Genomic DNA, 14,178 nt, shown 5'->3' with positions numbered 1-14,178 from the left:
AGATGGACGCAGGCACCACCGGCGGCAAGCCGGGCTGAAGGCACCGCGGGGCGATGCACCGTGCCGTGCCGTGCCGTGCCATGCGGTGCCGTGCCGTGCCGTGCCCAGCCCGCGCAGGGGCTAGGCGCGGGTGCTGCAGGGGCGGCAGGAGGCTGCCTGCAGATGGGGTGGGGTGTTTTTCTTTTGTCAAGGAAAATGTTTTCTTGTTCCCTCTGCTGACAGGCGGGCAAGGCTCCGGGTCCGTGCGGCGCGTACAGCAGCTTTTGGATCAGATCAGGTGTCATGCATTTAAGGGCCGGCTCATGCCAAGACTCTCCCCGCGCTCCGGCGCTGCTCGGCTGAGCTGCTGCCTGATGCCTTTTTTGGCTTTTGCAGCCCGGCCTACGGAAACAACGTGCTCGCTCTTCGTTTCAATAGCTCACTTTTCGTTTTTGCCTCGTTTTATTATTATTTTTAAAGCATGTGTAGCACAAACCAAATCATCTACCTCCCGCTGGAGTCAGTCCAGCCCCATGTTGGGCTTGGAAAACCTCCCTGCTTTATTTTTTATTGTAAATGACCGGAGGATGGAGCGGCTCGATGGGACACGGCGGCGTCCAAACCCGCGCTGCTCCAGCCCACCCACACGCGCCGGCTGCTTTCTCGGTGCTTTCTCTTCGCAGCGTCCACCCGAGACGGGCGAGCACGCGAGGTGCTCGCGGCCGCTTGCCAGCAGCCCGGGGCGAGCTTCTGCTGCGGCTTGCAGCGGTGGTGCCCGTGCCCTGTGCTCCCGGTGTGCGGCGTGGGGACGGGGACGGGGCCATCGAAGCGCATCGAAGGCCCCGTCCTGGCTCATCCCCACGCCCCAGCAAACTTCCATGGGGGCTGGCGTGGCCCCCGGTTTGACGCAGGGATGGGGCCGGGGCGAGGGCCAGCAAGCGGCACGCCGTGCCCCGCACTGATCGCGCTTTTACTGCCGGGTTTAAACAAGTTCTCCATTTTACTGACCTTCAACCGCAATCGCAGATCCCCTGTGGATCCCATATATTGACTTAAAAAATAATTAGCCTTGAAGGGAGCAGGCACGGTGCCTGCCTGCCTGCCAGGCCCATAATTAATATTTAAATAACAGGGGCCATAAATCAGCTGCAGCTCGGTGAACAAGCCCCCAGTTGTGTGCGCAGGGGAAGCGCGCGGCTGCGTTGCTCGCAGGAAAGTCGCCCCGTCCGCAGGCAGGGACGTGCCCGGGAGCGCTGACGTGGACGCTGCGGGGAGAGGGGGACGGTGCGGGGCGGCAGCAGCCCCCTTCTGCCGGGAATGGCCGGGAGCTGCGTGCCGGAGCACGTCGGGAGCGCGCCGGGAGCTCGCCAGGCTGACCGGCACAAGCCACAGACTGTTTCTGGAGCGACGGGGGCGGCACGGGCTCCAGCTGCCTGAGCCCCCGCGCTCCTGCGAGAACAAGGTGACATTTCTTGTCTCCTTTCTCATGCTCTAAGTGTGAGATTTTTTTTTTTTCCTTTTCCCGGAGCTTTCATTGCGTGCCAGGGGTTTTTAACACGTCTGCTCACCGACTGCCAGGGGAGCAGACACTCGCACAGTTAGCGCGGCGGCGGCGCGCTCTGAAGCCGTGCCAGGGGTCTCTGTGCCGCGCCGCTGCACCAACTGCAGCCGGGTCGGGCCCCCGCTCCCCCCGGAGCCGAGCAGCGCGGTGCTGCCGAACCCCGTCCCGGCTCCAACGCCCCCGGGGAACGGCACCGCGTCGCCGGACCCCTCGAGCGCTCCCCTTGTGTGAACGCTCCTGGCCCAGCTGCTCCTGCTGGGCTTGGCTCTTCTGCAAGGAGCGGCTGCAGTTGAACTCCCGGCCTGTGCCGGGGGGGCTGGAGCTGCCTCTGAAGGACGGCAGCCCGGCCGGCCACGGTGGCCAGCCCGGCATCGCACCGCCGTGCCAGGGAGCCAGCCGCGGTGCCTGGGCAGCAGTGGGTGAGCCCTGTCCCACCACGCCAGGGCCGGGAGGGGCTGTGCTGGGGACCCCCCCAAAGCATCTCCCCTGCTCCAGGCGGAGTGACTCCGTGTGGGATTTCTGCTGGCTGCACCGGCGTGGCTCCCGGCCCTGGCCCTGCAGGAGGACGGGCAGGTGACACCGGGCCATTAGCCGTCACGGGTGCAGCGGCCCCGTCCGCACCACGAACCAGCCGACATTTGCAACCTGCCTTGGGAGATGAGAACGTTGCACGGCTGCTCGTTGTGATTAATTATCATTTCATAACGCAGGAGATTTCAGGCATGACAGAGCCTCTTCGCAGACACGTTGTGCACACTTTATCCATCATATGAGACTCCAGATGTTTCCATTTTATTCTTATTAAATCACCGCCTGGAGAGCCCGGGTAACGTGAGGCCTCCTGCCCCGGTGCCGGGCAGTGCCGCGGGGGACGGCAAAGCACCGGAGACCCCTTGAGGGACAGAGACGCGTGCCTGGGGGTCCCAGGCCAGGCTCCCCTGGGGAGAGTGGGGGCAGGTGGGACGGCCCGTCCGCGCCCAGGGAGAGCGTGCAGGAGCTGAGCCGTGCCTGGAGGCGCGGGGTTACAGACGGCCACCTTGGCACGGAGCAGGGGGACTCCATTTCGCATCCGGCGCGCAGCGAAACCGCAGCCGGAGCCAAAGCAGACGGATCACCTTGTCCTCCCTCTCCCTTCCCTCTGGCTCCGGTTTCCCCCCCCAGTCCCGCGTCTTCTCCAAGGGCTGAGGTCTCGCAGAAGGATGGGGGGACATTTGCAAACGCTCCGCAGCACCCGGCAGCAAGGGGCCGAGCCACCCCAGGGTGCTGCTTGTTGGAGCCATGAGCAGTGTCCCGTGAAAACACCCCGGAGGGGAGGAGCGGGGCTGAATAAAGCCCAGGTGGGAGAAGAGAGAGCTGGGAAGGGAGGGAGTTAGAGATGGAGGCACAGGGGTCATACCAGGTAAGGAAAACAAACAAATAGCTGATTCAGGGGTTTGTTCTCCTCTTTTATTTAGCAGAAACTGTATTTTTACAGCTGCAATCCCTTAAAACGGGATTCTTTTTCCCTTAAACAAATCCTTGTAAAATAATGCTTCATAAAAATAAGCGTTCCTCTTCTTGACCCTGAAGACAGAAAAACAACCACGCCGGCAAGGCCCTCTCTGTGCCGCCGAGGAGGCTGATGGCGGCTCTCACGCGTGTCCCCGGCCGCGCCTGCCCGAGCCACGGTGCTGCCGGAGCCTGGCCGCGGCCTCCCCCCGGGTGCTGCGGTGGGTACGGCACAGCGCCGGTACTGCCGGCCCCGGCGCGGTGGGCAGAGCCGGGCTCCTCTGCCAGCATCTGCTGCGGCCGCCCGCATCCTCGCCGGGCACGGGCTCCGCGGTGCCGCCGGCAGCAGAGCCGTCCCGGTCCCCTCCAGCGCCGGCGAGCCCGGCGTGGGGAGCGCAAGGGCCCCGGCTCGGTGGGCATTTACCGGGCAGGAGAGCCGCGGTCAAGGCTGCCTTGTCACTGGAGACCTCCGAGAGCCTGCCAAGTGCTCGTAGCATCGGGAACAATCCCGTGCCAGGGCTCCCCCTCCTTTGACTTAATTTACTTTCTTTTTGGTTTAATTTGGGGGCTTTGGGACGTGGTTTTTTTCTCCAGGCTGCAGTTTTTTTTTTTTTTTTTTCACTGCTGCTTCAGCAAAAGTGATTCAGGAAATTCCGATCAAATCCCGGCGCGCAGCAGCCCTGCCCCTGCTCCCCGGCGGCAGAGGCAGAGAGCTTAATTCTCATTAATAACCACCACGGGTCAATTATTGTGAGAAGGAGGAAAACCAGCAAAGCTCTTTGGCATCACGTGGTGTTTAAGCTTCCGAAAATAAATGTCCTTTGCAAATCAATCTGTTTGCAGCTCCGCGCGTGGAGCTGGCACAGAGAAGTTGCTGGGGGAAAGGTGTATTTATAGAGGGTAATTATTTTAAATAAGCAGACGCTTAAGGCAGAGGCTGCTGCTCCCAAGTGCCGCAGCCCTCCCCTGGGCTTTCCCGGCCAAGGGCTCCCATCCCTCGCTCGCCGAGCAAGCTCCCGTCTCCGCTCACGAAGCACCACAGTTGAGCCGCAAACGCAGCGAGTCTCGGGCTCCAACGTCGTGATTTTGGTCCAGCACCCATTTGGGAGACGCAGCACCCACCCAGCCGCTCCCGGGGCAGGCAGCCCGAGCCACCTGCGGGAGCCACGGCCAGAGCACACACGGCTTTTGTCGGAGGAGACCCAGCTCGCTTGAGAGATGGGACAGCAACACTCAGCTCAGCAGGCTGTGGGTTTCATTCTACCTTTCTTTCCCCTCTTCTTATATACGTTAAAAATATTTAAGGGAAGCCTGACATGGGCATAACCCCAGCCAAACAGGTACTGGGCAGCCTCTGAGAGGCTCAGCTGGGTGCCCACGGTTGGTTACTGCTCACGAACCGTGTATTTATTGTGCATCTCCCGGCCGGCGCATGCTGGGATGGGTTAACATGTTCAGGGCAACTGCGGCCCAGATAAAGGCAAATTCAAGGGAGTCCCGCTCCCGCCGGGATCCTTCCTGAGCTCCCAGCTGATCCTCAGGGGATGGAGGGTGCAGACGGGGGCCGTGGGTGCCCGCTCTCACTGTCGTTTCATCCGCAGGAGCAGTGGGGACCAGGATGCTGCCGGACACCGTGGCACTGCTGCTGCTGCTGGTGATGGCGGTCGGCCTTCGCTCGGCGGCAGGAGGAGGCGCGGCGGGCTATGCCCAAGTGAAGTACCTGCAGCCCATGGTGAAGGGACCCTTGGGACCCCCCTTCCGCGAAGGCAAAGGGCAGTACCTGGGTAAGGGACGCGCCCCGCGGGGGGCCGGGAGGCCGCAGCTGCACCGGGGGCCTGGCGGGAAGGGGCTGTGGCATCCTGCAGCCCTCAGGTGCTCGTCACCCCCTTGCCCGCAGCGTCGGTGCCCCCGGGAAGCAGCCTGGCATGGCCAAGGGTGCTGCTGTCGAAAGCACCTTTGGCCAAGCACAGAGGGGCCGTTCAGTTCTCCTTAACCCACTGCAGAAAGACAAGGACAGGCGCAGAGAGGCTCAGCGGAGCAGCAGAGCCCTTTGCTTGGGCTGGGGGACCACCCCCGGGTGCTCGGCCTGGGAGCTGGTGCACAAAGGGGACCCACGAGCCCTTTGCTCCCCTCCTCCTCCTCCCTCCCTGCGCGTTTGCCGGTAGCTTTGAGGCTCAGCCCCAGCGCTCGCCACCTCTCCCTCTCGCTGCTGTTAAACCTGAGCCGTCCCCGTGAGGCTTTTTGCACTCCTCCGCCTATTCCATTTTCCCTGTCTGTATTTCGCACCAGCTGGGAAAGGAAAGAAGGCCAAGGCTGGAGCTGAGACCCAGCCTAGTGAGGGGAGAGCAGGAGAGACGTTTCCTCCCTCGGAGAGCAGCGACCAGAAGCCCCACACGTATTAAATCGCTCCCCAGCGAGCGCGGAGGGGCAGAGGCGCGGAGGGCATTGCTCGGTGCAGCCAGGCCCCCTGCACCGCTTCCAGCCCAGCCCCAGCCCGGCACCGAGCTCCCCTGCCTGCGCACCCACCCCTGCCCTTGCTGCAGTCCCCCAGAGCCTGCCCAGGGCTCCTTTTATGCCCACCCTGGCCACAGGTGCGGAGGTTAGAAGGCGCAGGAGGGTCCATCAGTGCCCCGCACCAGGGGGTGATTAGCCTGCGTTAATTACACACACCCTGGTTGCTCAGGAGCTCGGGGTCTTTGCAAACAGCAAGTGCTGAGCGTGGTGAGTTTATCCAGCACTTCTTCATCAGGGCACCCCCCTGTCAAGCAAACCCCCAGCACCTCCCCAAGGCGCACGCGACCATCGCTGCACCCAGGGTAGCAGCAGCGCGGTACCTTCAGCTCAAGAGCGGGGTGGAGGGGAGGGTCTGAGCCCTTTCATTGACACCAAGCACGGTGGTCCCCAACACTTCCCAGAGCCAGCCGCTGCTGGCAGCACCGCGGGACGGGGCGTGGGTGCCCGGACCCGCCGGGTCGGCGCTTGGCCCGCGGGAAGAGCTGCCAGAGCCCTCCCCATGGGTTCGCACAGACCTGGACCCTCCGGGGAGCCAAAGTCTTGGCTCTGGGAGGAGAAACTGGAGAAGGCTTGGCTGCCAGTGGCTGATTTACTGCTGGGCTGAATCGCTTATCAGGAGTTCAGCTCAGCACATATGTCAGAAAACACACAGCAAAACCTGGAGCCGAAGCATGCTACGAGCCCCCCCACCTCCCTGCCCCCTTCCCAGCTGTTGTAAAGCTGCTCCCTGAATCCCAGCCAGAGACAAAACCTTCCAGCGTAGCGCAGGAACGTTTCAGCTGCTGGTGGGACTGGATTCAAATATCTCCCTGCTGTTTTTCCTTCTTTTTTTTCCCCTTCTTCCTATGCATTGGAGCGGCTTGCACTGCCTCTGAGCTGCGCTGCCTGCTAACTGTGGCGGAGAGGAGTGAGCATGCCAGGCTCTTTGCAAGGTGCAGTTTGGGTGCAAGCTTTGCCAGGTTGGACCGGGCAGGGGTTGAGGAGACACTGAAGCAGGGCAGAGCACCGGAGTCCCCTGGACATTACTCTCCTAAAAACCCTGGGAAAGAGAGGACGGGCAGGGGGGTGCAGGCAGGTGGGCAGCTGCAGCCTGAGCCACCGGCTGCGGGGCTGCATGGAGGCAGCTGGGGAAGCCGGTGCCTCCTGGATCCCACCGAGCTCCCATCTCTGCTTAACCTCTAATTTGGCAAGGAAAATCCCTGCTGGCCTTCTGCCCTGCTCGGGGAGCTCAGCTGACTCGCCGCGACGGCGCAGGGCCGTGCCGTGCCCCTGCGGGTTACCCCGAGTTGGCGGGGAGCTGCGCGGGGTCCCCCCAGTGCTGCCCCAGCCTGGCCCCGGGGCAGGGACCCCCGCCTGGGGGCCAGGCCGGGCCCCGGGGGTTCGCCAGCCTGCGGGTGCCATCTAGTGAGAGCCAGGGTTGGTGTCCTCAGGGTGCCAGACACCTTTTCTGACCCAAAAATAGACTCCCCAGGAGCAGGAGATGCTGCTAAACGCTTAAAATGCTAAAAGCATTTAAGCCGATTATTTGCACAGTTGGGTTTTATTTTGGCTTGGTTAAAACCACGTCCACGCAGCTTGCAGCCAGGTAAAACCCCCGCTGGGTGCTGGCCGTGGCTCGGGGAGCCCAGCATTTCCCTGCGCACGTGGGGAGCCAAGCCAGCCGCACCCCGGCTCGGGGCACCCATGAGGCGCAGGCGCTGCTCGGGGTGGTGGTTTGTGCCCGGCAAGGGGTGCAGCTCCTCCAGCGACAGCACAGAGGGCTCACCCCGGGCAGCGGCCTCCCTGCAAAGGTAAAGGAGCGCTTGTCACCCCCCCAGGCTTGGGCAAGCTCGCCGGAGAGCCAAGGCCCAGCCTCTGCCTTCGGGGCTGCTGCCCGCTGTCCCTGGGGCAGGTAGCCCACAGCCCTGCCGCTTTTAAAGAGACTCTGGCTCGTGATCCCTGGGGGGCTGCTGCTTGCTGCACGTGGCCAAGAGGCCTCCAGGTCCCTTAGCTCCTGCTAAAGGGCAAACTTCATTTGCTTCTTCCTTGCAACTTCCATGCTTCTTCCTTGCAACTTCCATGCTTCTTCCTTGCAACTTCCATGCTTCTTTCTGCAGGCTGCTCTCATCTCGCTGCCATCTCCTTGCACGGCCGCTCCACCTGCGAGGGTTGTGGCTGGGTCCTGCGCTGAGCCTCTCCTGCGCGGCTCAGGGCACCCGCTGCAATGGGAGATGGGATGAGGGATGAGGGATGCAGTAACGCTGCTCCCATGCAATGTCTGTATGAGCCTGTGAAACTCGCTCTCACGAGATGGGGCTTGGCAGCGGTGCTGGAACGAGCTCGGCCGGGCTCTGCCATGGAGCAGCCAACCTCTCCTTCCTGCAGTGTCATCCGGCTGCACAGGCCAGACCTGCTGCTGGCTGCTCGTGGCTGGGAACCACTTCCCATCTTGCTGGATTATTCCCCTGCCGCCCAGTCCGCGTAGCCGGGTCCCTCCTCCAGGCGTGCAGGGGTCCTTACCGGGATGAACACAGCTCCAGAGGGGCTGCAGGATCCGCCTGGACATGTCCATGCCCCTCAGGAGGTGAAAAGCTCTGTGGTGCCCAGGCGCGAGCTGGCAGGGGCCGTGCCTGCTCCTTCCCCTTCCCGCTGCCCCAGCTGGCTCTTTGCATTAGCATTCATGGCAGCTTTGTTCATGCTTCGAGGGGAACACATAACCCCATGCTGCTGCTGTGAAATGCAGAGCTCCGAGACATGCGTCTGTGGTAAGACATGGTCTTTTGAAATTGGATACCACTGGGGCTGCAATGTCCCAGTTTCTCTCCGCTAACGTCCCCGGTTTGGTTTTCCCGTCTGCTTTTTTGGCCGCCTGCAAGTTGGCAGCTCTTGCCTGGCGTTTCTCTTTGCTGCCTTGTGTGTGAGAGAGAGTGTGTGTGTGTGTGCGTGCGTGCGCGCGCTTTTTCCTTCCTTCATGGACTCAGCTGTAGATCCTTGTTCTGATTCCATGCAAAATGACCTAGAAAACCAATTCTTTTCAAACCATTGCAAGAAGAAAAAAAGAAAGGGGGGGGGGGGAGAAAACACATTGAAATAATTTTCTGGAGAAAAATTTTTCCAGAATTCAAACCCCAGAAATCTGCTTTAGTGCAACTCTTCACATCTCCCTTGCCTTCTTTCCCACACCATTTTCTGGGGTGAGGAGCAGGAGGTTTGCTGAAATCCAGTGGCAATGTCATGACAGACAAGTATTTCCTTGATTTCCACAGCCAAGTGACCTCTATTACAGCCTAGGATGTGGGCCAGGCTTTGATATGTAGATAAGCTCTGAAAATGTTTCCATTACCAAAAGAAAAACAAGCAGGCGCCAGGCTTGGAAATGGCCAGAGCTAATTGCTGGGCTTAGGAAAGGTAAAGCTGCCCGATGCACCAGGAACAGCGCCTGCTGCTGCCGCAGTTATTCTTTTCACGTGTCTCAAATCTCCCCTAATCTTTTCCCGTTGACTGAGAAAATCTCCGTGTTGGCAGGTCCTGGTGCTAGGGGTGTCCGTGCTCCCAAGGCCCGGCTCAGCTCGCTGAAAGCCCAGGCTGGGAGCCGGGCTGGCGGACCCCGGGGACCCCCCCGCCTCCTGCTCCGTGCTGTGCCGGGGCACGCAGCCCCATGCCATGGGCCAGTTCTGCTCCCGCCCCAGACAGGATCCATTCCCATCCCGGGAACCTGCCCGTACAGATCTGTTCCTGACTGGAATGTTCAACTTTGGGCAGATTTGGTTAAAATTTGCCCAAGGTGTCAAGGCCCGTTCCTCTGCCCTTCGCATTTCTCATCATAGTCTCACGTACGTGCGACTGCCAAGTATTTCCTCCCTTTCAAGCTTCCCAAAAAAAAAAAAAAAGAGTTAGGAGTTAGTCAGATTTATTCTTTCTCACCCATTCCCGGTGTCACGTGGGGAGCGACACCCTGCCGGGGCCGGCCTCAAGGAGTTATTTATGCTCACGTCTGCGCTTTAAGCACCGAGCTGCGGTGGGCATGTAATCTGGCTCTCCTCAGCTTTGTAGTCTCTCAGCCCATTAGTTTCTTTCTTATATCCGTTTGCAAAAGACCTCTATAAATTCTTTAAATGTCAAGTGGTTACGGCCTATTCCCAGCTGGGCTGACTCATTTGGATGTAACTGAGGTTGCGTTTCCCTTGCAGCTATTGGCTTTTCCTCCATCCTCAGTGCTTTTTTTCTTTTTGGTGAGTTTTTCTTTGCCTTGCTGGACACGGGAGCTGAGCCAGTGAACACCGCGGGCATGTCTTAACCCATACACGAATCACCTCTTCGGTCCCTCAAATACACGTCCAAGAGTTTTCTTTTTAATCCAGAAGGATTAAAGGTCTCCCAAGGCCTTGGACTTGAGAGACGGCGTGGAGGGATTATCCTCAGTCTTGGCTCGCTCTGTCGCCATCCTCTCGGCTGAGCCCAGGCAGGAACGACTGAATCCCACGGTGCTTCCAAGGCCGCTGGGAAGCGAGGCAGCGGGAGGTTTGAATCCAGCTCCTAAAAAAACCCGCAGTAGGTCATCGCAAAACACCACTGCCAGAGCCGACAGCAGTCGCTGGTCTTGTTGACACCCTCTGCGGAGGGATGGATGGAGTAAGGCTTGAATTAGTACCCTGGGCTCTGGCCAAGGTCTTGCCTCAAGACACTCCTGCTGGTGTGGTGGCCCAGGAAGCCGCTGTGGCCATGTTTAAATAAAACCATTTCTAGAGAAGGGCGCTCCTGCAAGTACAGACCCAGGCAGCGCGGAAGCACCTGGCTTTAACGCCCTGAGGACACCACGTACCAGGCACGCTCCATCCACCGCCGGCCCCAGTAAAGCTCCGTGTCTCCTCTCTCCACAGACATGCCGCCGCTGCTGCCGATGGACCTCAAAGGGGAGCCAGGACCGCCAGGAAAGCCCGGCCCCCGCGGACCCCCCGGGCCCCCCGGCTACCCAGGAAAGCCGGGCATGGGGAAGCCGGGAATGCACGGCCAGCCAGGGCCAGCTGGGCCCCCTGGCTTCTCGGGCATTGGGAAACCCGGCATCCCAGGACTCCCGGGAAAGGCGGGTGTGAAAGGGATGCCCGGAGCCAAGGGCGAGCCCGGCATGCGAGGAGAGCAAGGGCCAAGAGGACTGCCCGGCCCTCCGGGGCTGCCGGGGCCGGCCGGCATCTCAGTCAACGGGAAGCCGGGCCCCCAGGGCGGCCCTGGCTTGCCCGGGTTTCGGGGCGAGCCTGGCCCAAAAGGAGAGCCAGGTCCCCGTGGAGAGCGAGGGATGAAGGGTGAAAATGGTGTGGGGAAGCCCGGGTTACCGGGGCCCCGGGGAAACGGGGGCCCCCCTGGCCCCGCGGGGCCCCCAGGGCCCGTCAGCGTTGGAAAACCCGGCCTCGACGGCCTGCCAGGTGCGCCGGGGGAGAAGGGGGACATGGGCCCTCCGGGTGGGCCTGGCATCAACGGGGAGCCTGGCCCCATGGGGCCCCGGGGCCCCCCCGGCATCGACGGCATCGGCGTCCCGGGTGCCGCGGGGGTGCCGGGGATACAGGGCCCCTTGGGACCCAAGGGAGAGCCCGGGATCCGCGGCCTCCCTGGCTTGCCGGGCCCGACGGGCTACGGGAAGCCGGGCTTGCCTGGCTTGAAAGGAGACCGCGGGCAGCCCGGGGTGCCGGGAGCCATCGGCGATAAGGGTGAACCCGGCGTTGACGGGGAGCCGGGTGAGCCGGGCCCTGCCGGCATCATCGGGCCGCCCGGGCCGCCGGGGTCGATGGGCCTGCCAGGCAAGCACGGGTTGCCCGGCTCCAAAGGCGACGTGGGGCCGAGCGGGCCCCCGGGAATGCCGGGGATGCGTGGTGACCAGGGCCCAAATGGCTTTGCGGGGAAGCCGGGGGTGCCGGGAGAAAGGGGCCTGCCCGGGTCACAGGGACCCCCCGGCCCAACGGGCCCCAAAGGAGAACCGGGGTTCATCGGCCTGCCGGGGGTGCCAGGATTAACGGGTGGCCCCGGGCCGAAAGGGGACGGTGGGATCCCGGGGCAGCCGGGGCTGAGGGGCCCCTCCGGCATCCCGGGCTTGCAAGGACCCGCAGGTCCCATGGGGCCTCAGGGGTTACCGGGGCTGAAAGGGGAGCCCGGGCTCCCCGGGGTTCCCGGTGAGGGGAAGACGGGCGAGCCTGGCATGGCTGGACCCATCGGCCCCCCGGGAATGCCAGGAACGCCAGGGCTGAATGGGCCGCCGGGCCCGCCGGGGCCACCCGGGCCGCCGGGCGCGCCCGGGGTGTTCGACGAGACGGGCATCGCAGGGCTGCACCTGCCCGACGGAGGCGTGGAGGGGGCCGTGCTGGGGAACGGCAAGCCGGGGAAGCCGCAGTACGGCCGAGGAGAGCTCTCCGCCCGCATCGCGCCAGCCTTCACCGCCATCCTCACCTCCCCCTTCCCGGCGTCGGGCATGCCGGTCAAGTTTGACCGGACTTTGTATAACGGGCACAACGGCTACAACCCAGTCACCGGGATATTCACCTGCCCCGTATCCGGCATCTACTACTTTGCCTACCACGTGCATGTCAAAGGGACTAACGTTTGGGTGGCGCTTTATAAGAACAACGTGCCCGCCACCTACACCTACGACGAGTACAAAAAGGGCTACCTGGACCAGGCCTCGGGCAGTGCCGTGCTTGAACTCAAGGAGAACGACCAAGTCTGGGTACAAATGCCCTCGGACCAGGCCAACGGGTTGTACTCCACGGAATACATCCACTCCTCCTTCTCCGGGTTCCTGCTTTGCCCCACATAACGGCTGTTGGGCACATTTCCTTTTCACCCACTTTAGCCATAAACTTTTTTTTTTTTTTTTGATAAAAAAGTTTTTTAAAGTTAATACAAAAAAGAAAAATCACTGGGAAGAACGCGCAAGCCATTGTCGTGGGACCTTGCTTCACGCTGTTTGATCCATGAGTCAAGAGGGTTATCGGAAAGGAGACATCTATCTTTCTTTCTTTCTTTTTTGGGGAGGGAGAAGGGAGGGAGGGGAGCGACTTCCTCAGCAAAACGTACGTGGAATAAATTTTACCCTAGTGACTGTACATCAAACACAGGAACGCACTTGGGATGGCAAGGATCTGGCTCTGCAGTAAACTGCTCTGTGATCCGGAGAGGGTCAGCTGGAAGACCAGGCCCTTCTGGTCTGTAATCAAGTGCCCTTGTTTCCCATTTTTGAGTACTAGTTAAATAAATCCAGCTGTTGTAACGGATGGTGTATTTGCTAACCAGCACAGGGGTCCTAGGCACTTAACACAAACCCGTACAGCAGCAGAGATCCATGATGGATTGAGAAATTTCCTTCCCAAAGCATCAGACGCCCAAGTTTCAGTCTCACTGATGCCTATTTTTTCAGACTGCGCTTTGAGGCAGTCCCTCTGATTCACTCCGGATTCAGTGTGGTTGGATTTATAATCATAAAAAGTGGAACACTTTGCATAAGCACCTTCTTATAAGAAGCAAATATTATTTTTTAACCCTCCCCCCCGGCACCTTTGGGAATAAAAACATCCAGGCATTGGTATCTGGGAGGATGACAGACGACCCATTGCAAAGCTGCTGAGGGACGCTGGGACCCCTGCGATGCACACCGATCCCCTCTCTCGGGTTAATTCATCTACTGGCAAGCCCGGGGGCTAGTTCTGTCCCGTCGGTTTCTTTGCAGCCCAAAGACTTACGTGGCCTTGTGAGCATCTTATTCCTTGACAACACAAGGATGGCACTGCAAGCCCTGCTTACGGTGCTTCTGGCCTGGTTTGACAGAAGGTTTAGTTATGCTTTCTTGGAAGTGCCACTTACGGACAACTTGCTTTTACTGTCTCACTATTTCGGGATGTGTAAACTTTTGCATTGGTATCCCCCCTTTCTCTGGGGACCTTTTACTTCAGAAAAAATAGTGTTCGTTCTAACTTTCCATTCAGTCATTTTACAACGGTGCTATTATCTACTTAACAATGTTATTGACAAGTCTAGTGCAATATGTACCTGCAAAAGCGCACCATTCCAGGTGCCAATCTGTGACTTAGGTTAGAAAAAAAAAAAAAAAAAAAAAAAAAAAATTTCACATTTGTCTGTTGTTACCACTTCGCCTCACTAATGCTTGAAATGTTACCGACCTGAATACGAGCTACAAGGTTCTGGGAAAGGTATGCACGGATACTGACCACTTGGCTGCTCTGTCCTTTGCTACAGGGAGCAACTGAACCCTGTTGCTTTGCAGATTTTCTCACAGTAGAATAGTCACTGCCACTTGCACTTACCGTAAAGCGATTCTTCTCATCCCAGGCAAGTAGCACGCTGCTGAAGGTAATCCACTGCGTTACACCGCATGTCCCTCTGCAAAGGCACATCCCTGAGAAAACAGCAACGATTTGGTCACCAGCTGAGCAACCATTGCCCTGAAATTTTCCTAAAGCCTGTTCTACGGCCAAAGAAATGTAGCAAGAATGGGACTTGGGATTGTTCTCCGGATGGACTGTACAAGATATTTAAACAACTTTCCTTTTCTATTTCTCTTTGGTTTGTTTGTTTGTTTGTTTTTCTCCTTAAGCCTGTCCTGTGTTTCTGTCTCTTGCCATCCAGGGATTCCTTTTAAAAACACACCTATCCCT

At 59.9% G+C, this 14,178-nt stretch overlaps 1 protein-coding gene across 1 annotated transcript; it reads left to right on the top strand.

Annotated features, from left to right (window-relative positions):
- Nucleotides 1–4,646: 4,646 nt before the first annotated feature.
- On the top strand, nucleotides 4,647–12,323 carry COL8A2 (collagen type VIII alpha 2 chain). The gene is made up of 2 exons (XM_075722140.1): nucleotides 4,647–4,812; nucleotides 10,402–12,323. The coding sequence occupies exons 1-2, from the start codon at nucleotides 4,647–4,649 to the stop codon at nucleotides 12,321–12,323; spliced, it is 2,088 nt and encodes a 695-aa protein (XP_075578255.1).
- Nucleotides 12,324–14,178: the final 1,855 nt, after the last annotated feature.

This window comes from Pelecanus crispus, chromosome 16 (genome assembly GCF_030463565.1).
Source record: "Pelecanus crispus isolate bPelCri1 chromosome 16, bPelCri1.pri, whole genome shotgun sequence".
Classification (NCBI taxonomy): Eukaryota; Metazoa; Chordata; class Aves; order Pelecaniformes; family Pelecanidae; genus Pelecanus; species Pelecanus crispus.
The sequence above is the reverse complement of the archived record's forward strand: the minus strand, read 5'-3'. Positions and strand labels throughout refer to the sequence as shown.

Excerpts from the sequence above, each read along its gene's own strand:
- COL8A2 (XM_075722140.1), top strand. The coding sequence starts at position 4,647 with ATGCTGCCGGACACCGTGGCACTGCTGCTGCTGCTGGTGATGGCGGTC. Across the intron at positions 4,813-10,401 it reads AGGCAAAGGGCAGTACCTGG|ACATGCCGCCGCTGCTGCCG; the intron begins GTAAGGGACGCG and ends CTCTCTCCACAG.